Source organism: Rhinoraja longicauda, chromosome 17 (genome assembly GCF_053455715.1).
Source record: "Rhinoraja longicauda isolate Sanriku21f chromosome 17, sRhiLon1.1, whole genome shotgun sequence".
In the NCBI taxonomy this organism is placed as follows: domain Eukaryota; kingdom Metazoa; phylum Chordata; class Chondrichthyes; order Rajiformes; family Arhynchobatidae; genus Rhinoraja; species Rhinoraja longicauda.
Window position 1 is genome coordinate 8,340,595 of NC_135969.1, and position 21,256 is coordinate 8,361,850.

Genomic DNA, 21,256 nt, shown 5'->3' on the forward strand with positions numbered 1-21,256 from the left:
CCTATCAATAACTAGAGAGCAGTCCTGAGCTACTATCTACCTTATTGGAGGCCCTGGGACTCTCTTTAATCACACTCTACTGGTCTTTATCTTGCACTAAACATTATTCCTTTTATCATGTATCTGTACACTGTGGACGGCTCGATTGTAATCATGTATAGTATTTCCGCTGGCTGGTTAGCATGCAACAAAAAGCTTTTCACTGTACCTGTGACAATAAACAAACCATTTTTGTCCATATTATTTACATAAACCCAATATTAATCCTTAGAGCATGCCTCTGGTCACAGGCCTCCAATCCAATCAGGTGCAGAAAGTCGTTAGGAAGGTAAATGACATATTGTCCTTTATTACAAGAGACTTGGAGTTTAACACTCGATAGGTATTGTTGCAATGATACAGGGTACAGATGAGGCCAAACCTGGAGTACTGTGCACATCGTTGGTCCCTTTATTTATGTTAGGCTATATGGCGCTGGATGCAGCCTAAAAGAGATACACTGGGCTATATCCAGGGTTGAAAGGATTGATCGATAAAAGCAGCTAAGAAAATTGATCTATATTCTTTGGAGTTTAGAAAAATTAGGGATGATCTTAGGGAAACTTGCTTGAGGGGGCATAATTGGGTAGATGTTGAACTATTTCCACCTGTGAAATGAGGGAAGATTTGGGCAAGATTGAGCAAGTTATTCAAATCTGAATATGTGTAGGAAAAAAACTGCAGATGCTGGTTAAAATCGAAGGTAGCCTTCATTCAAATCTGAAGTGTATTTCATTGTAGAGAAAGTGGATACAATTTTTAAAGATCAGGGGTTGAGGAATTGGCACGGAAGAGATGGGATTGGGGCAGATCAGCCATGGTGACGGTGAATGGCGTGGCAAGCTTGAGGGGTGAAGAGGCTTGCTCTTCTATTTTGTCTTGTTATGTCCTTATTGCTTCTATAATCTTTTAACTTCAAAATTATGTCTTGCATCTCAAATACAGTCATTTATATATGTTAAAAGAACATACCAAACCCTGAGGAATTCAGTTATGTACCACCCATCAGCCACAAAAAAACAGCCAGAAACTACATTTTCCTTCCGCAATTATCATCGTATCGCATTGGCATCAATGATATTAAATACCCAAATCCAGTACTTTATTTAATGCTTACTCAAACCTTTGCTTGCTCGCGTGCACACATACACACAATCCTTTCTCTCTGTACATTTAACAAATAACATATGTTAACTTCAGAAAACTCTCAAGTTGGTCACATATGCTTTTTTTAAAAAGAAATCCATGCTGGCTCTCCTTTGTTAGTCTATCCATGTTGCTATTCCAAATATTTCCACTGATGCTAAGCCGGTCAATGTTACATTTGCCTCGTATTTTGAAAACAAAATTGGGAGCTTCGAAAGATTCTGAACCATAATTGAGTAATTTGTCTTACATCTCTTACATAAGCAACCCATTTGAATTGGAGGACCTATCTGCATTAGGAATGCTACTATCTTTCTTATTACATTCCCTTGATTTATTTTTACACATTCAGGACATGGAAATCGAATTACCACAGCTTTGGCAAAAACCCCGTTCATAATATACATTTTTAACATTGTCAGGTTATTTTAGGGTAGTTGCAATTTATTTTCGATTACATCATAAACTCGCATTATACAAAGTCATTAAAGTTGTCATTACATTGCAACATAATAATCTTTATTTAAAATTAACACCATGTATCAAGAAACAAACAATTTCAGCTTGATTTTTCAGAGCAAATTGAGAGCTCACAATCAATTGCATTCACATTGTGCTATGAGCAATAACATATTTATTACAGACCCACGAGATTTTTACAAATCCTTTAAGTAAAATTCCTAGGCACATGTGGAACCGTAGAAGAAAATAAAAAAGAATTTCCAAAATGTAATGTGTCAGCTGCATATTTTTAGTACCCAATCCTTTTCTTGGTCATTAGTGCGAAATTGCATTGCGTAGTTTCATGGTGGAATATCGTCAGGCATTTTTTGTTGCAATGGCTCTTTGGAAATTATTGAAATACATCATGCAACATTTTCATCTCTACAAAGCCTTTTGGAAGTACAAGGGTGTAAAGTTGTTTCTAGAGGTGTTATATTAAAATTCATAAGTCAAAGCATGCTGGGGTTAATACAATATGAATCTAAATTGAAACTAAATAAACATGTGAATTGTGAGATGATAATTGCTTATTGACTGACATTGTTAGTTATTAGCTTTTCATCCCAATGTTAGAGCCTAAAGTTAATTATATTTTCATTCTGGCAGTGTTTTAAAAACTACATACAGTGGAGGACAGAAAACTGTTCGCGCAGTTACCCAGTGTTTTTCTTACAAAACTAGTAACTCGTCAAAGAATCTAAACCGCAATACTTCTTGTGCCACTGAAATTGAGAAAATTCAATGCCCTTTTACTTTTACAGTGTCACAAATAAACTGATGCTATCATTGGTAAAAGATGTTTGACTGAACTAATGAAAACAGGGATGAAGACAGTACTGTTAAGCAAATTGTGTAATGAATGGAATAACAAACAAACGAATTAATTAATAAATCAGAATTGCTTAAGGGTATAATCTGTACAGTCACAACATAAATGGGTCTGAAGAAGGGTCCTGACCTGAAACGTCACCTATCCTTGTTCTCCAGAGATGCTGCCTGACCTGCTGCGATACTCCTGCACTTTTGGGTAAACCATGCAACTGCAGCTATGTTTCCACAAAATATAGATGTGTGTTTGTGAAATCTTGGAAAAATTGTGCTTTTCCTTAATTGTAATAATTTGCAACACATCAGGGATAACAGCAACAGTGCGAAAGATTTTCAAGCACTTACTTCAGAGTTATGACGTTCTTGTAATATTTTATCTCAAATATTGGATATTCACATTGATGAGAATTCAGTCTCTCTATTTTGATCTTCATAAACCATCAAGAGTGCTAGTAAAATCAGAAATTGGATGCAACAGTAGCCCAGAAATGACTCCCTTGTTTTCCTCTCTCTGGGAATGTGACTGGTCATTACCCAAAACCTTAAATGACAAAGTATTATGGAAATTGGAAACTCTGAAGAATGATTGAGACCTTCCTTATTTGAAAAAGATAGACACAAAATGCTGGAGTAACAGACCGGGTTCAGCCTTAGGTGGAAGGGTCCCAAGCAGAAGTCACCTATCCCTTTTCTCCAGATCTGCTGACTGATCCACTGAGTTACTCCAGCATTTTGTGTTTATTTTTGGTAGAAACCAGCATCTGCGGTTCCTTTTTATTACATATTCCCTTTTCGCACTTCTCCCAAAGTTTTGTGCCTGACCACAGATTAGTATGAACTGGGATCAAAATGAAGGTATCAAAAATGCTGGAGTAACTCAGCGGGTCAGGCAACATCTCTTGAGAGTCTGAAGAAGGGACTTGACCCAAAACGTCACCCATTCCTTCTCTCGAGAGCTCGAGAGATGCTGCCTGACCCGCTGAGTTACTCCAACATTTTGTGATACCTTCGATTTGTACCAGCATCTGCAGTTATTTTCCTATGGGATCAAAATGAAAATCAGTTCTAAATTAAGCCAACCAAAACTAGTGAAATAAGTGTTCAATAAGTTTATGAAACAGTTCTGTTAAGTGCAATGACGTTCTATGAACCAATACCGTAAACAATTTTAAAAAAATTAAATCCAGATATGAATATTCTATTAACCCCAGAAGGTGGCTGCAATGCAGTGATGAAAGCTTAAATATCTGTTCAGATCTTAGGATTCAGCTGTTCTTGGTAAAACATGAACGTAAATGGTCTTTGTGTTCAACATTTTCAAAGAAGAGTCATTTGTAATTCCTGAAGAAAGATAAAGGTTATGAATAATTTTCTAATATAAAAGTCATACATCCAAACTGAGGTTAATTTTTTTAATAATCTACCAGAATGACATACAATTTATACCAAAACAATGAATCATGCAAGTTAAAATTGAATGGAATGTGAATAAAGACTAAATTCTAAAAAAACCTCAAATACTACTGATGAACTAAATAAAATGCAATCTAATTCTAATTCCCAGAAACTCCATCATCTCCAATTCAAACTACCCCAATTTCATAGTTTTATTCAATGTTTCGCAAACAGTGAAATGACAAACTATCTGTCAGAGGAACACAATGGGTCGAGCATCATCCCTGGGGAGTGGGGGGAGGAACTGTTGACGTTTCAGGTCAAGAACCTGCATCAGGAGACTATGAAACGTCACCCTGTTGCAAGGTCTCGACACAAAATGTTGAGAATACCTTTCCCCACGACTTGACCTGTTGAGTTTCTCCAGCAGATCATTGGTCTAATTTCCAGCTTCTGCAGTCTTTTGTGTCTCCATCTAGTGAAATGTTCTGGAATAGCTCTTTGATTTATCTGGAGCACACACATTCATAATTTCCTTATAAATTTTCGACTGTAGGTGCAATGTTTCAAACAAATTGATGCCGTACAGTCACATCGTGTAAGTAGCACAAAGATATTCGATGGAAAAGTCTGAACTTAAATGTTTCTGTTAATGCTGCCTAACCTACTGATCATTCCTGTTGTTATTTAAGCCTTGCATGATTATAAATATTCAATAACAACCACCATTTTAAAAACAGGATTTTGTCATTTAATGTCAACCATAAACTTGCAAAAGAGAACTCCTCTGAAGAAATGATAAAATCTCTTTGTCGAAATGTATGTAGAAATTTGTAGAAATATCTTTTGTTGGTTTATTTATAACTCTTGTGTTAACTTCAATCTTAATGGACAATTTAGGTTACATCTTTGAAACTAATGGTGTGTTGAGCCAGACATTCAATTTGCATCAGAAATTTCACTGATCAAAATTTTAGACATTTTCCAAAATGAAGCATACTTAATATCATTCTGATTCAATTTGTATTTTGACTTTCATATTCATCTTCATTGAAATGACTCTACCGTACATCAGTAATAGTTATCTTGTCGCACGTTGTCACTGCTAATTCTACACTATACCCTGTCTTGACACTCATACGACATTAAAAACTGTTTAGAAGCCAAGTGAACAAAGTGAGTACAATGAATAATGTTCTTTTGATGTGAATGCTATTCTCTTTGAAATTGTGCCTTCCCTCATGAGGATCCTGCAATAGACTTTGACCCATTTTAAAGTTTAAAAAAGTCTCCACAAATGTAGGTAGCCCATTTTAGTGGCCTATCTGAAAGGCACTGAAAACTCATCTGCACATTGCAGGTCAAGGATTATTTCAAATTGAGAACATGGTGCCCAAATAGAGTTGTACCAGAAATAAAAAGCACCACCTATACTTACTTTAAAACTGCAATGATTAGCATAAGTAACACAGATAGTCATAGGAAAGCTTAAAGAAATACCATTCCAGATTTTTTGTTACATTTTGTTGAATAAGTGTAAAAACATGAATGGACTTAATATTTTCACCTTTAATTGCTGATACAAGTTGAGATGTTGCAAATTTTAGTTTAGTTTAATTTACAGATACAGGCTCTTCGAAGCAACGAGCCAAGCCGACCAGCGATCCCTGCACACTAACACTATCCAACACACACAAGAGACAATTACAATATCACCGAAGCCAATTAACCTATAAAAACACATCTTTGGAGTGTGGGAGGAAACCGGAGCACCCGGAGAAAACCCATGCAGTCACGGAGAGAACTTACAAACTCCTTACAGACAGCACCCATAGTCAGGATCAAACCTGGATCTCTGGCGTTGTAAGGCAGCAGTTCTGCAGCTGCGCCATTATGCCGCCCCAAATACTAAACGCTAGATCATTAACACATCTATTTTACCCACAAATATTTTACCCACAAATCCAGATTTGTGGCTGGACTCAGAATGTAAAATGTTCATTTTAAACTGAAGGAAGTTTTATTCAGGGCAGTTACAAGCAGCACCAAACAATGAAGGCAATTTGCAGACACAGAGGTAAACAGATTTACTGTCTGCAGTGGTGTTACTGATATTCATCACATCAGCACTGAAAACCGTCCAGATCTTCAAATATTTTAAGAAATATAAGCCGACGGAAACTCATCGCATTAGTGTAAATAAACACGGCCAGTAGAGTGACTAACAAAGCACTGAACCTTAACAGCATGGGTTCCTTGAGACACTTGTAATTATCTTAATAGATCTGAATTAGTAAACATTTCAATGCAAATGATATTTTATTTAAATTATACTATTAGATCATGACTTTTTTTAAAAAGAATTACAATTTACAGTATGCTCTCATGTTAAGCATGAAGCTCTACAGTAGGTCTTTGTTATTTGGTAAGTATTAAAGGTAATTGAAAGTAGTGAAGTGTTTCTCTTTTAAAGTTTTCTAACTGATGCTTTGGAAAATATTTTGTACCTTTTTCATTATTGACATATGTAGCTACTATTTCTATCATCATAACGTGGTCAGTTATCCACATAATTAAATTTGCATTCAAGAACCTGGGACATAGAATATCTCAGCAAAAGAATGGGCTTTTTGGCCCACAATGTTTGTGCTGAACATGAAGTCAAATTAAACTAACTCCTTCCACCTGCACATGATCCATATTCCGTTACCCTCCCCCCCCCCCCCCCCCCCACCCCCCCCGACTTTCTGCATATTCATGTGCCAATCTAAACGCCTCTTAAATGCCTCTATCATATCTGCTTCCACCACCACCATCCCTCTGTAAATTAATGCCGTTGAAGATCCTGCCATTAACTTTATACTTGACCCTTACATTTGACCTTCTAAAATGTGACACCTCGTACTTGTCTGGACCCAACTCCATCAGGCATTTCTTTGCCCATATCTGTAACTAATTTGTATCCCTCTGTATCATTTGACAGTATTCCTCACTAACTCCACCAATTTGTGTTTTACCTGCAACCTTACTAATCAACTCACATACATTTTTGATAAAGTTATTTTCGTATAACTCAAACAACAGAGGTCCCAGCACTGATCCCTGCAAAACACCACTGGCTACAGATCACCAAATCACAATTTTCCACCACTATCCTCTGTCTTCTCTGGGCAAGACAGTTTTGAATCCTAACTATCAGATCACCGTGGATCCCATGCATTGGGGTCAAGTGCCTTACTGAAGTCATGTGGACATCAATCATCTTTGTTGCTTCCTCAAATATCTCAATTGAGTTTGCAAGACATGATCTGACCCACACAAAACCATGCTGATTGGACATAATTAGCCCATTCTCTCCATATCCTCTCGATTAGCTTCGCTAACACTGATGTGACGCTTATCAGCGTGTAGCGTATAATTTCTTGGATTACCGTTACTTTCATTCTGAAACAAAGGAACAACATTGGCTACTTTCCAGTGGCTAGTGAAGATACCAAAGCCTCAGCAATCTCTTCTCTTGCCTCTCTTAATAGCCTGGGATAGATCCCATCATGCCCCGATGACCTATCCACCTCAAGAGACCCAACTCCACATCTTTCTTGATCTCAAAATGCCCTAGCATATCAATGTACCCTGTTATCCTCCATGTCCTTCTCCTTGATACCAATTCCAGTACTAATTTAGTTCTCCTACATCCTGACTCCAAATATAAATTCCCTCCTTTATCCTTCAGTGGTCCTACCATCTCATTAATTACCCTCTTGATTTTAATGTATCTATAAACATTCTTGGGATTTTCTTTAATCCTACTTACTTATGATATCACATGGTTTCTTTTGGCCCTCCCAAATCCCTGCTTAGGTTTGATCCTGTTTATTTGCAGCTTTTCCTCAATAAAAATGCTGCAATTGCTCACCAATTCAGGCAGCATTTATGGAAAGCAGAACAGAGGTAACATTTCTGGTCCATGACCATCAGAATTCCGAAAAGTTTGAAGTAAAAATATGATTTAAATTTCAGAGAAGGGGATGGGTGAAGAGAACAAACGGGAAGTCTATGATAGGCTGGAGATCGAAAGAGTCTAACACAAATGATGGAAATACCGCCTGAGAGAGAATGCAGATGATTTGTTGATTACAGCTGATCTGTGTGTAGGAGATTCATGCAGACAAGATCAATAACAAATGACAAATGTGGGAACAAAATCATAAAAGGGTCAGATATAAAACACAGCAGTTGCTGGAAACTGGAAATAATAGGCAATGCCGGAAATACATGGAAGGCAAGGCATTGTCTGTGGAGAGAGAAAAAATGAATTGACCGTATAGATATGTGACCTTGCAACTGAAATAGCCGATTCTGGCAATCCATTGATGCATACTCTCGGCTGCAATGAAGATATTCCTGAAGCTTAAACTGGACTTCATTACAACACTAAGAGTTCAAGGGCAGAGGGGACAGAGTTGTATGATGAATAGTTAAAGACACAAGCAACTGAAAGTGCAAGTTTATCCATGTAAACTAAAAGGAGACAATTCTGTCAAATGGTTAACCGATCTTCATTTGGTTTCCCCAATGCAGCAGCCACCACTTTGTTGGAATCGAATGCAGCCCATTAACGGTAACTTGCACACTAAAATTTGTATCCACTCTCCAAGCCTTCCACCATTCTCTGTCACCATCACTTGCATCGTTTATTCTCTTTTGGTCTCCACAGATGTTCCTTTTCCCTTCTTGAAACTTAAAACATGCTTGATTTAGTTTTTCTCCTAATAAAAGACAATCCACCGGAAATGTCAATGCTATTTCTCTCCCTACAGATGCTACATTTTTTTCAATATCACTATACTATTTAGTGCAGATGGCACTGGAGTGTGGAGACCTTTTGTGTGCTCTTCCTAGACAAGGATCTACTGCCATACAATACAAGTGTTCTATTCTTTTGAATCTCTCTTCGACCTGTATGCATAGAAATATATGTGCAGATGGCTAAGGGGATTGATTAGAATGCAGCTCTAATTTACTGTAGATGGATTTGCTCACAGGGGATCATCCAGTTTTGGCAAGAATCATAAAAATATAAATGGACCCCAGGGAGTAAAGAAAGCTCTAAATTACATATCAATGAGGAAAACCAGACCAATATATGCATTTGTTGAAGGGCACCTAGATCGTAAAACAGTACCGCAGAGGAACAGACCCTTCGGCCCACAATGTTAATGCAGAACATGATGCCAAGTTCAACTAATCTCCTCTGCCTGCATGTGATCCATATACCTCCATTCACTCTATACACATGTGCCTATCTTAAAGCCACTTAAATGCCCCTATTCCACCTGCACTCCTGGTCGTATGTTCTAGAAATCTATGACTCTCTGTATTAAAACAATTGTCTTGCAGATCCCCATTAAACTTTGCCCCTCTCACCTTAGAGCTATGACCTATAGTCTTTGATATTTCCACTCTGGGAAAAAGGTTCTGACTGTCTACCCTATCTACAGCTCTCAAAATTATATATACATCTATATATAATTGGAGGTCTCAACCTCCAACGTTCCAGGGAAAACAAACTATGTTTGTCCAACCTCTCCTTGTAGCTAACACACTCTATTTCAGGAAACATTCTGGTAAATCTCTCTACACCCTCTCCATAGCCTTTGCATCCTTCCCGATGATGCGGAAACCAGAACTGCATAAAATACTCCAAATGCGTCCCAACCAAAGTTCACAAAGGTCAATATGACTTCCTGACTCGTATACTCAATGCCCTGACCGATGAACTCAAGCATACCATATGCTTTCTTTATCTACCAATAAATCTTTATTTATAAAATCATGAGAGGAATAGATCGGGTAGATGCACAGTTTCTTGCCCAGAGTAGGGGATTCGAGGACCAGAGTACATAGGTTCAAGGTGAAGGGGAAAAGATTTAATAGGAATCCGAGGGGTAACTTTTTCACACAAAGGGTAGTGGGTATATGGAACAAACTGCCAGAGGATGTAGTTGAGGCTGGGAGTATCCCATCGTTTAAGAAACAGTTAGACAGGTACAAGGATAGGACAGGTTTGGAGGGATATGGGCCAAGTGCAGGCAAGTGGGACTAGTGTAGTTGGAACATTGTTGACTGGTGTGGGCAAGTTGGGCTGAAGGGCCTGTTTCCACACTGTATCACTCTATGACTCTGTACTTACGTTATCACTTTCAGGGAGCTATGGACGTGGACCCCAAGATCCCTCAATTCATTAATGCTGTTAAGAATCTTGCCTTTAACTGTATGCTTTCTCCTTACATTTGACCTCACACTTGCTCGAATTAAACTCCACCAGCCTGTTCCTTAACTGATTATCCAGGCCCATTGATCACTTTATTCTGGCTAAAATGAAAGACAAGAGGGTAACCAGGGAGAAGATGGGAAAGCTCAAGGATAAAAGAGGGAATTTGTGCTTGGAGGTAGAAGATGCAGGCGAGATATTATACGAGTACTTTGCATCTGTATTCACCAAGAACATGGAGGACAGTGAGATCAGGTTATTAAGAGAGGCAAGAGAGGAGATTGCAGAAGCCTTGGTGAAGATCTTTACGTCTTCTATGGCCACAGGTGAGGTCCTAGAGGATGAAGAGTAGCCAATATTGGTCCTTTGTTTAAGAAAGGAAGTAGAGAGAATCCAGGAATCTTAGGCCGAGCCTCATGTCAGTGGTAAGGAAGCTATTGGAGAAGAAAGGTCAGGATGAGGATTCATTCTCATTTGGAAGCGAATGTGCTAATTAGGAAAAATCGGCATGGACCTGTACTTGTCTGGTCCTACTAACTTGATCGAGATTTTTGAGGAGGTGACAAAGGTGATCAATGAGAGTCGAATGATAAATATTGATTGGCTGCTTGGATTTTAGTAAGGCATTTGCGAAAGTCCCCCATTGTAGGTTGATGCAGATTAAGATGCTCAAGATTCAGTGACTCAATTATATGGATGCAGAACTGACTTACTGTCTTACTAATTGAAGAGGAAGAGTTGCGGTGGAAGGGTGTACTTCAGGTTGTATGTCTGTGACCAGTGGAGTTCCGCAGGGATCTGTGGCAGGATATCTGCTGTTTGTTATATAATTGATATGGACATAAATTATAGATGGGTTGGTTAGTAAGTTTTCAGACAACACCAAGATTGCTCGAGTTGTAGACTGTGAGGAAGAATGTCAAAGTAGACTGCAGGAAACAGATCAGCTACAGAAATGGGCGGAGAGTTGAATCCAAGCAAGTATGAGGTATTGCACTTAATGTAAGTACACGGTTAATGTCAAGACACTTAACAGCATTATGTACAAAATGATCTCGGGGTCCAACTCTCCAGCTTCCTGAAAGTGGCAACAAAAATAGATATACTGGTTAAGAAAGTATATGGTACACTTGTCCTCATTGGTGGGGGCATTGAGTATAAAGTCAGGAAGACTTGATGGAGATTTATAGGACTACAGTTTGGCCGGACTTGGTATATTGTGTGCAGTAATGGTATCCCATGACAGGAACGATGTGGAGGTTTTGGAGAGGGTGTAAAGAGGTTTACCAGAATGATGCCTGAAATAGAGGGTATTAGCTAGAAGTAGAGGATAGGTAAACTTGGTTTGGTTTCTCTGGTTTCTCCGGATGTTATGGGACATAGTGGAAATATCAATAAGTAGAGGGCATAGCTTTAGGGGGAAAGGGGCAAAGTTTAAAAGAGATGCACAGAGCAAGTTTTTGTTTATACAGAAGGTGATGGGTGCCTGAAACGGTGATGGAAGCAGATATGATAGTGTTATTTAAGAGGCTTTTAGATAGGCACATGGGCCTGAGCAAATGGAGAGATATGGATTATGGCAGGCAGATGAGATTAGTTTATCTTGGCATCATGTTCGGCATAGACATTGTGGGCCGAAGGGCTGGTCCCATGCTGTACTTTGCTATGTTCTATGTTCCAATGAACCGTGAAAAAGATTTGTTATCCCCCAGCTCTCCCCGGTACTGTCTAAACCATCAGCTGGACATACCTTCTGCTTTGGCATCATCAAGGCACAATCTTAGTTTTTTGCTTCGAAGGCCAAATACTTTGGCCGTCTCATGAAGAAGTCCTGGGTATGTCAGCTCAGTGTCACCAGCTGGGTTCTCCAGCAAAATAGCTCCAACCGTTCCTTTTAGGCATTCTATAAAAGATCAACAGAACTTGTTAGCAGGGTGCTGAGAAAGTAACAATCAGATTTCCATTACACATGCAAGCATAAAATTACAAAGTAAAAAATTAGTTGGACTGTATTTGCATGAAATCCAAATGTATCTTATTTTTATCACTAATGAAAGGTTCACCATTTCATTTACACGTTTTTAGTTCAGGTGATGTAACTGAAACAATGAGATCATAAATTATGAAGAGCCCTGGACTAATATGTGGGTTGCCTCACAGAGGACTTTGGCTTTTTTGTTATGTTTTAAATGTAGAAATTCTGACCCTAGTATTAATAGATATCATCAGTAAATCACTGGAGGCGCTTTCGAAAGAACACAAATCTGACTGCAATCAAATTACCAAAAATTGAACGAGATTAAAATCAACAGAACACAAGACGCCATTTTTTTGTCTACAGTTTTTGTGTTGGGTGCAAATTATTTGTTTTCCAAACAGATTATAATTGTCAAAAACACTAAAAATATTCAGCAAGTCAGGTTGCATCTCCGAGAAAAAGGTAATCACTCACATCCACATTTACATTACATTAAAGATGTGATTTACATTAAAGAACATAATTCGTCAATTAAAATTACATTTTACTATTCAAGGTTTTCAGTGCTAAATGTTAATGCAGAAAATGCATCGTGGAATATAATTGCTATCACTTGGGCAAATCTATAATATGATTTGTTTCAAAGTCAAATTCCCATATAGATTCTCTGATTTACTTGCTGGGAAGAGCAGAGGTTTGTTGAGGTGGTTAGTTTCACTGATGCAGGAGTTCCTAAAGGCAATGCCCTATGTCCAAACATCTTCAACTACTTCATCCATAATCTTCCTTCCATCTTCAGGCCAGAAGTGGGGATTTTTGCTGATTTCACAATGTTACCAACACCTCAGGAAATGAAGTAACCCATCCTACATGTTGCAAGACTTGCATTATATTCAGACATGGGTGATAGGATTTCTGAATAAAATTAACATACAGTGACCAGCTCCAACATGAGAGTTTAACTGCACCTGACATTCTTGACATTATCACTATCATATCCCCAGCACAAATATCTTGGCAGGTCAACATCAGCACAAATTCAAATGGATCAACCACACAAATTCCCAAGGAACAAGAGCAGATCAGTTTGAGCATTCTGTGGCAAATGACTAACATCCTGACATTTCTGGGTCTTTTTAGTATCTAAGGTACATCAGAAGTGTGATGGAGTACTCACCCAGGAGTACCCAACCAGGGCTGGGAACTGAATATTCAGGGGTACACAACGTATAGAAAAGACAGACAGGTGGGCAGAGGGGGTGGGGTTGCTCTGATGGTAAGGAATGATATTCATTCCCTTGCAAGGGGTGACATAGAATCAGGAGATGTTGAATCAGTATGGATAGAAATGAGAAATTGTAAGGGTAAAAAGACCCTAATGGGAGTTATCTATAGGCCCCCAAACAGTAGCCTCGACATAGGGTGCAAGTTGAATCAGGAGATAAAATTGGCGCGTCAAAAGTGTAATGCTACGGTGGTTATGGGAGATTTCAACATGCAGGTAGACTGGGAAAATCAGGTTGGAAATGGACCCCAGGAAAGAGAGTTTGTAGAGTGCCTTCGAGATGGATTCTTAGAACAGCTTGTACTGGAGCCTACCAGGGAGAAGGCAATTCTGGATTTAGTGTTGTGTAATGATCCTGATCTGATAAGGGGACTAGAGGTAAAAGAGCCATTAGGAGGCAGTGATCACAACATGATAAGTTTTACTCTGCAAATGGAAAGGCAGAAGGGAAAATCGGAAGTGTCGGTATTACAGTATAGCAAAGGGGATTACAGAGGCATGAGGCGGGAGCTGGCCAAAATTGACTGGAAGGAGGCCCTAGCAGGGAAGACGGTAGAACAGCAATGGCAGGTATTCCTGGGAATAATGCAGAGGTTGCAGGATCAATTTATTCCAAAGAGGTGGAAAGACTCTAAGGGGAGTAAGAGACACCTGTGGCTGACAAGGGAAGTCAGGGACAGCATAAAAATTAAGGAGAGGAAGTATAACATAGCAAAGAAGAGTGGGAAGACAGAGGATTGGGACTCTTTTAAAGAGCAACAAAAGTTAACTAAAAAGGCAATACGGGGAGAAAAGATGAGGTACGAGGGTAAACTAGCCAATAATATAAAGGAGGATAGCAAAAGTTTTTTTAGGTACGTGAAGAGGAAAAAAATAGTCAAGGCAAATGTGGGTCCCTTGAAGACAGAAACAGGGGAATTTATTATGGGGAACAAAGAAATGGCAGACGAGTTAAACCGTTACTTTGGATCTGTCTTCACTGAGGAAGATACACACAATCTCCCAAATGTTCTAGGGGCCGGAGAACCTAGGGTGATGGAGGAACTGAAGGAAATCCACATTAGGCAGAAAATGGTTTTGGGTAGACTGATGGGAAGGCTGATAAATCCCCAGGGCCTGATGGTCTGCATCCCAGGGTACTTAAGGAGGTGGCTCTAGAAATAGTGGAAGCATTGGAGATCATTTTTCAATGTTCTATAGATTCAGGATCAGTTCCTGTGGATTGGAGGATAGCAAATGTTATCCCACTTTTTAAGAAAGGAGGGAGAGAGAAAACGGGTATTTATAGACCAGTTAGTCTGACATCAGTGGTAGGGAAGATGCTGGAGTCAATTATAAAAGACGAAATTGCTGAGCATTTGGATAGCAGTAACGGGATCATTCCGAGTCAGCATGGATTTACGAAGGGGAAATCATGCTTGACAAATCTACTGAAATTTTTTGAGGATGTAACTAGGAAAATTGACAGGGGAGAGTCAGTGGATGTGGTGTACCTCGACTTTCAGAAAGCCTTCGACAAGGTCCCACATAGGAGATTAGTGGGCAAAATTAGGGCACATGGTATTGGGGGTAAGGTACTGACATGGATAGAAAATTGGTTGACAGACAGAAAGCAAAGAGTGGGGATAAATGGGGCCCTTTCGGAATGGCAGGCAGTGACCAGTGGGGTACCGCAAGGTTCGGTGCTGGGACCCCAGCTATTTACAATATACATTAATGACTTAGACGAAGGGATTAAAAGTACCATTAGCAAATTTGCAGATGATACTAAGCTGGGGGGTAGTGTGAATTGTGAGGAAGATGCAATAAGGCTGCAGGGTGACTTGGACAGGTTGTGTGAGTGGGCGGATACATGGCAGATGCAGTTTAATGGAGATAAGTGTGAGGTTATTCACTTTGGAAGTAAGAATAGAAAGGCAGATTATTATCTGAATGGTGTAAAGTTAGGAGGAGGGGGAGTTCAACGAGATCTGGGTGTCCTAGTGCATCAGTCAATGAAAGGAAGCATGCAGGTACAGCAGGCAGTGAAGAAAGCCAATGGAATGTTGGCCTTCGTAACAAGAGGAGTTGAGTATAGGAGCAAAGAGGTCCTTCTACAGTTGTACCGGGCCCTGGTGAGACCGCACCTGGAGTACTGTGTGCAGTTTTGGTCTCCAAATTTGAGGAAGGATATTCTTGCTATGGAGGGCGTGCAGCGTAGGTTCACTCGGTTAATTCCCGGAATGGCGGGACTGTCGTATGTTGAAAGGCTGGAGCGATTGGGCTTGTATACACTGGAATTTAGAAGGATGAGGGGGGATCTTATTGAAACATATAAGATAATTAGGGGATTGGACACGTTAGAGGCAGGAAACATGTTCCCAATGTTGGGGGAGTCCAGAACAAGGGGCCACAGTTTAAGAATAAGGGGTAGGCCATTTAGAACGGAGATGAGGAAGAACTTTTTCAGTCAGAGAGTGGTGAAGGTGTGGAATTCTCTGCCTCAGAAGGCAGTGGAGGCCAGTTCGTTGGATGCTTTCAAGAGAGAGCTGGATAGAGCTCTTAAGGATAGCGGAGTGAGGGGGTATGGGGAGAAGGCAGGAACGGGGTACTGATTGAGAGTGATCAGCCATGATCGCATTGAATGGCGGTGCTGGCTCGAAGGGCTGAATGGCCTACTCCTGCACCTGTTGTCTATTGTCTATTGTCTAAATGGAGAGCAGTACACGTACGTCTCCAATATCTCAAAAACACATCCAGGACAAGGCAGCCCACTTGACTGGCACCCTTTAACCACCACAACCTTCAATCCCATCACTGCACAGTGGCTGCAGTGTGTACAATCAATAATGCACCGCAGTTACTCACAAATTGTGAGCGTGCCTCTCAAACCCAGGACCTCTGCCATCAAGAAAGACAAGGGCAGTAGGTGCATGAGAATACCACCACTTGCAATTTCCCTTCCACGGCACACACCGTCTCAGAAATATATTGCTCATGCATCATTGTTGCTGAATCTAAATCTTGCAAGTCCCTGCCCTTCAGGACTGTGGGAATACCGTGACCAAAAGAACAGGTTCAAAACTATGGTTCTTCACCATCTTATCAAGGGCAATTGGAGATGGGTATAAATGCTGACTTTGCGAGTGATTCCCAGATCCCAAAAGTCAATAATCTAAAATAATGAAGAAATATATATTTTTATAATCACAAAACACTGTAGATATTTAAATATACTGCAAATTTGTGGAAATCTAACATTTCCTTTAAATTCCTTTGTAATTAGCAGAGCATCTCATGGTTCTGGGCTTGCGGCTTGTGGCAATTATTCATCACGGACCTCCCAGCAAGCTGCACTGGGAAACTAGAGAAACAGTCATGGAAACTAAATGCTGGTCAGTATATGGTTCTTTCAGTTTTGTGAAAACCTACATCATTCTTGTTTCATAGAAAACCTTAATGGTCAAAATGCGTGAAATTCTCAAACCAACTTTTAAGAGGAAAAAGTAAACAATGGATAAAGGACAGACATGTACAATGACAGAACTAGAAACTAAATTCTTCATTACAAACATTTAAATTATACCAGCCGATAGAAAGCTCAGCATTAGAGGCTACCTACCGCAAGGGCAGCATAATTCAAGGATTACTAAAATGCTCCAGAATTCAGAGATTTTATAAACATTGGTTTGGATATAAAGTCAAACTATAAGTTTAAACATCAAAACTAAGATAATTTTAAAGTTAGAATGGTGTTTACGATGAAGTACACTTGGAAGTGGAAGAAAACAGTTCAACAGTGTCAAGCTATTTTAACAAATGATTATTAAGTTGATGGACAATTGAACACAGTGAACATTCAACCTAAACTCGAGATATTTTCGTTTAGAAAATAGTAAGATATGTTCATATCCACCTGACATTTTTAGAGAAGTTACAACAGGAAGTTAGGATTACCGATATGGCTGCAATTTATTTACAAAGCTGCTTTGATAAAACTATCTGGAATAAAGTCAAAGAAGCAAATTTCCAGAAAGGTCACAGAGCAGCAAAGATTTATAATAAAATGATCTGTCATAATCCACCACAACTACCTATTTTGGCCCTGCTAAACCCAGCATATATTAATTCTAATATATATCTGCCAGTGAGTTGCAAACTAGTGATCTTAATAAGTGGCCAAAAATGAATCCATTATCCTTGAACATAAAGTCAGCAGGATGGAATTCAAATAACTACTTATACTTATTTCCAGATGCTCATTCCTAAAATACATAAGAATTTTAAATACTTTTTTTTTAACTTCCCACAATTGTTGACATGCAAAAGCACAGGCAAATATGTACAAGGTGAAAACCGACATGATTTAAAGGTACATTCCCAACAGGATCATTGTTTTGCTGTAATTTTGCTGTGATAGCACTATTGTTTTTTTAGTAGTTGATTTAGACTTGGGCTAGTTAGGGCAATGAGATAATAGATTACATACGGTGTATATATGCTTTTGAAAATGCTAAGAATCATAGTGTCATATAGCATAGATGAACATGCCAACCAAGATGCCTCATCTGAGATAATCCCCTATGCTCGCGTTTGGCCCATATCCCTTTAAATCTTTCCTATTCATGTATTTATCCAAGAGTTTTTTAAATGTTGTTGTAGTACCTGCCTCATCTCCACTGGCAGCTCATTCCATATACCCACCACCCATTGAGTGAGAAATTTGCCCCTCAGGTTCCGATTAAATATTGTCCCTCTCAACTGAAACCCATGTCCTCTGGTTCTTGATTCCCCTAGCCTGGGTAAAAGATTGTGTGCATTCCCCAATCTATTCAACTTTTACTTTTCAGGCTGGTAGAAGTCATGTTGAACATCTTGATTCCCTTCATAGTATATCACAAAATGCTGGAGTAACTCAGCAGTTCAGGCAGCATCTCAGGAGAGAAGGAATGGGTGACGTTTTGGGTCGAGACCCTTCTTCAGACTGATGTCAGGGGGGCGGGACAAAGGAAGGATATAGGTGGAGACAGGAAGATAGAGGGAGAACTGGGAAGGGGGAGGGGAAGAGAGGGACAGAGGAACTATCTAAAGTTGGAGAGGTCAATGTTCATACCGCTGGGCTGCAAGCTGCCCAAACGAAATATGAGGTGCTGTTCCTCCAATTTCCGGTAGGCCTAACTATGGCACTGGAGGAGGCCCATGACAGAAAGGTCTGACTGGGAGTGGCAGGGGGAGTTGAAGTGCTCAGCCACTGGGAGATCAGGTAGGTTAAGGCAGACTGAGCGAAGGTGTTAAGCGAAACGATCGCCGAGCCTGCGTTTGGTTTCGCCGATGTAAAGAAGTTGACATCTATAGAATAGAATAGAATAGTTCCTTTATTGTCATTGTAACATGAGCCATGTACAACGAAATTGTAAAATGTCAGCCAGTCAGTGCACCATTCAAACATTTCTAAAAGCTAACGATACATACAAGGTAAAATATTTTAAAAAAGATAAACAACTAAAATAAATATCATGAAAATAGCACGCATAAACACCCAACCCTACATCCTTCTGTCGATTTCACAGTCTCTTATTATGTATCGCCCCTGCGTTCCTTGGCGGCTACATTTAGTGCCTTTATAGCAGTGGGGTAAAAACTATTTTTAAGTCTGTTTGTCCTTGTCCTTGTAGATCTGTACCGTCTGCCTGACGGTAACAGTTCAAACAGGGAGTGTCCGGGGTGGGAAATGTCCTTTATAATACTCTGGGATTTTTTGATGCAGCGGGAACTGTGTAAGTCCTCCAAGGTAAGTAGAGGGCAGCCGACAATCCTCTGGGCGTTGTCAATGGCCCTCTGGAGCGCTTTCCTCTGAGCCGCTGTGCAGCTGGTGTACCATACGCATACACAGTATGTTAGGATGCTCTCAATGTAGCACCGATAAAAGGACAACAGCAGTCTCTGAGTGATGTTATTCTTCCTGAGCACCCTCAGGAAGTGCAGTCTCTGCTGGACCTTTTTCAGCAGCGCAGAGGTGTTCACGCTAGAGCAGCGGATCCAATAGATGAGGTTGGAGGAGGTGCAGGTGAACCTCTGTCTCACCTGGAAAGACTGTTTGGGTCCTTGGATGGAGTTGAGGGGGGAGGTAAAGGGACAGGTGTTGCATCTCCTGCGGTTGCAGGGGAAAGTGCCCGTAAATTGGATACGCTGGCTGATGGGGTGGAAGGTGAGAACGAGGGGGAATCTGTTCCTATAACGAATACGGGGAGGGGGAGCAAGAGCGGAGCTGCGGTATATAGAAGTGCCCCTAGTGAGAGCCTCATCTATAATGGAAGAGGGGAAGCCCCGTAACCTGAAGAATGAGGACATCTCTGATGCCCTAGTGTGAAACACCTCATCCCAGGCGCAGATGCGGCGTAGACGGAGGAATTGGGAGTAGGGGATAGACTTTTTGCAGGGGACAGGGTGGGAAGAAGTGTAGTCCAAATAGCTGTGCGAGTCAGTGGGTTTATAGTAGATGTCGGTCACTAGTCTGTCTCCTGTGATGGAGATGGTGAGGTCCAGAAACGGTAGGGAGATGTCGGAGATAGTCCAAGTATATTTAAGAGCAGGATGGAAATTGGTAGTGAAGCGTATGAAGTCAGTGTATGAAGTCCCTTTATAGTATAAATCAATAATAAAGTTGCAGCAATATATTGAAGTTGCTCAAAAGCAACTGACAGTAGGGTAAGGATGTGCAAGAATTTCCATATTGACAATCTGCAATTTAATAACATCTTTATCGTGGTAGAACATTCTAGCTTGCTTCACTAGAGTTTCAGTGGGGAAAAAAACCCTCAAAGCAGCAAGATATTATAACAAATAATTATTATATTCAATCTGTAAAATATACATAAAATAAATGTATTGTTCTTTCTGGTCATACCTTGAGGTTTGGCATTCACTAGCTGCAAATTGACATACTTGCAGAGCAGATTATCAGGCTGTATAATAGCTTCTACTGGTGCAGTTCCAGCTGTCACATACACAGTCTTTCCACTGAGGATCATCAGGTCAGTCTCATTTGTTAGTTCTGGAAGAGGCAAACAGAATCAGTGTTCCAGGAAGCACTTTCACTGGTCGTCATGCAAAATAAATCCTGCTATCAAGAGAATGATTCCACATTACAGCTCTCTCAAATAAAGGTTTAATGACGTTTGAGCATGCAAATTGTACATTAAGGCCTAAAAAACAAATAACTCGTACGTGCATTTTCCAATTGACATCTCTCAAAACAAAATTGATTGCACTATATTATTTTAATCAGTTATGATAATTCATTGAAATATCAAGCTGTGGTAGATTGCAGAAACTGTGTGGCAATTCACAGAGCATAAAATACAGAACACTCCAGCAGAGGAATAGCCCCTTTGGCCCACCATGTATGTATGTGCCAAATTATACTAATCACCTCTGCCTGCTTGTGATCCACATTCCACCATCCTTTGCATATCCATGTGCCTACCAAAAAGCCTCTAAAACACCATTATCATATCTGCTCCGACCAAAATTCCAGAAACATTCATTGAAATGATAACTTTGAAAAAGTTAAACACAAATTTTAAGCACAGTAAAACAGATTGGCCCGATGAAATGATTTTATACAGTTATGCTTAAAAATAATGATCCGTTATTAGTGAAGCAAATTCACAATCAGACTTCCACCTCCTTCATAAGATTCCCATGGATGTGACAAATTACAACACGGAAAGAGGTCATTTCAACGTGTGTTGTCTGCATTCTCCATGCAAACAGCACTTCAGATTGAATCAATTCAGATTGAGAAACTGCCTGTCAGACCTTCTTT

General features: G+C 39.9%; 1 protein-coding gene across 1 annotated transcript in view; it reads right to left on the reverse strand.

The window, feature by feature from the left end:
* Positions 1–351: 351 nt before the first annotated feature.
* iars1 (isoleucyl-tRNA synthetase 1) overlaps positions 352–21,256 on the reverse strand; it is a 147,721-nt gene continuing 126,816 nt past the window's right edge. Inside the window, exons 32-34 of the mRNA XM_078414016.1 lie at positions 20,336–20,482; positions 11,937–12,089; positions 352–3,858 (exon numbers count right to left, since the gene is read on the reverse strand). Coding sequence (XP_078270142.1) covers positions 3,776–3,858; positions 11,937–12,089; positions 20,336–20,482 — 383 coding nt within the window. The 3' untranslated portion in view covers positions 352–3,775. The remainder of the gene's footprint in view (positions 3,859–11,936; positions 12,090–20,335; positions 20,483–21,256) is intronic.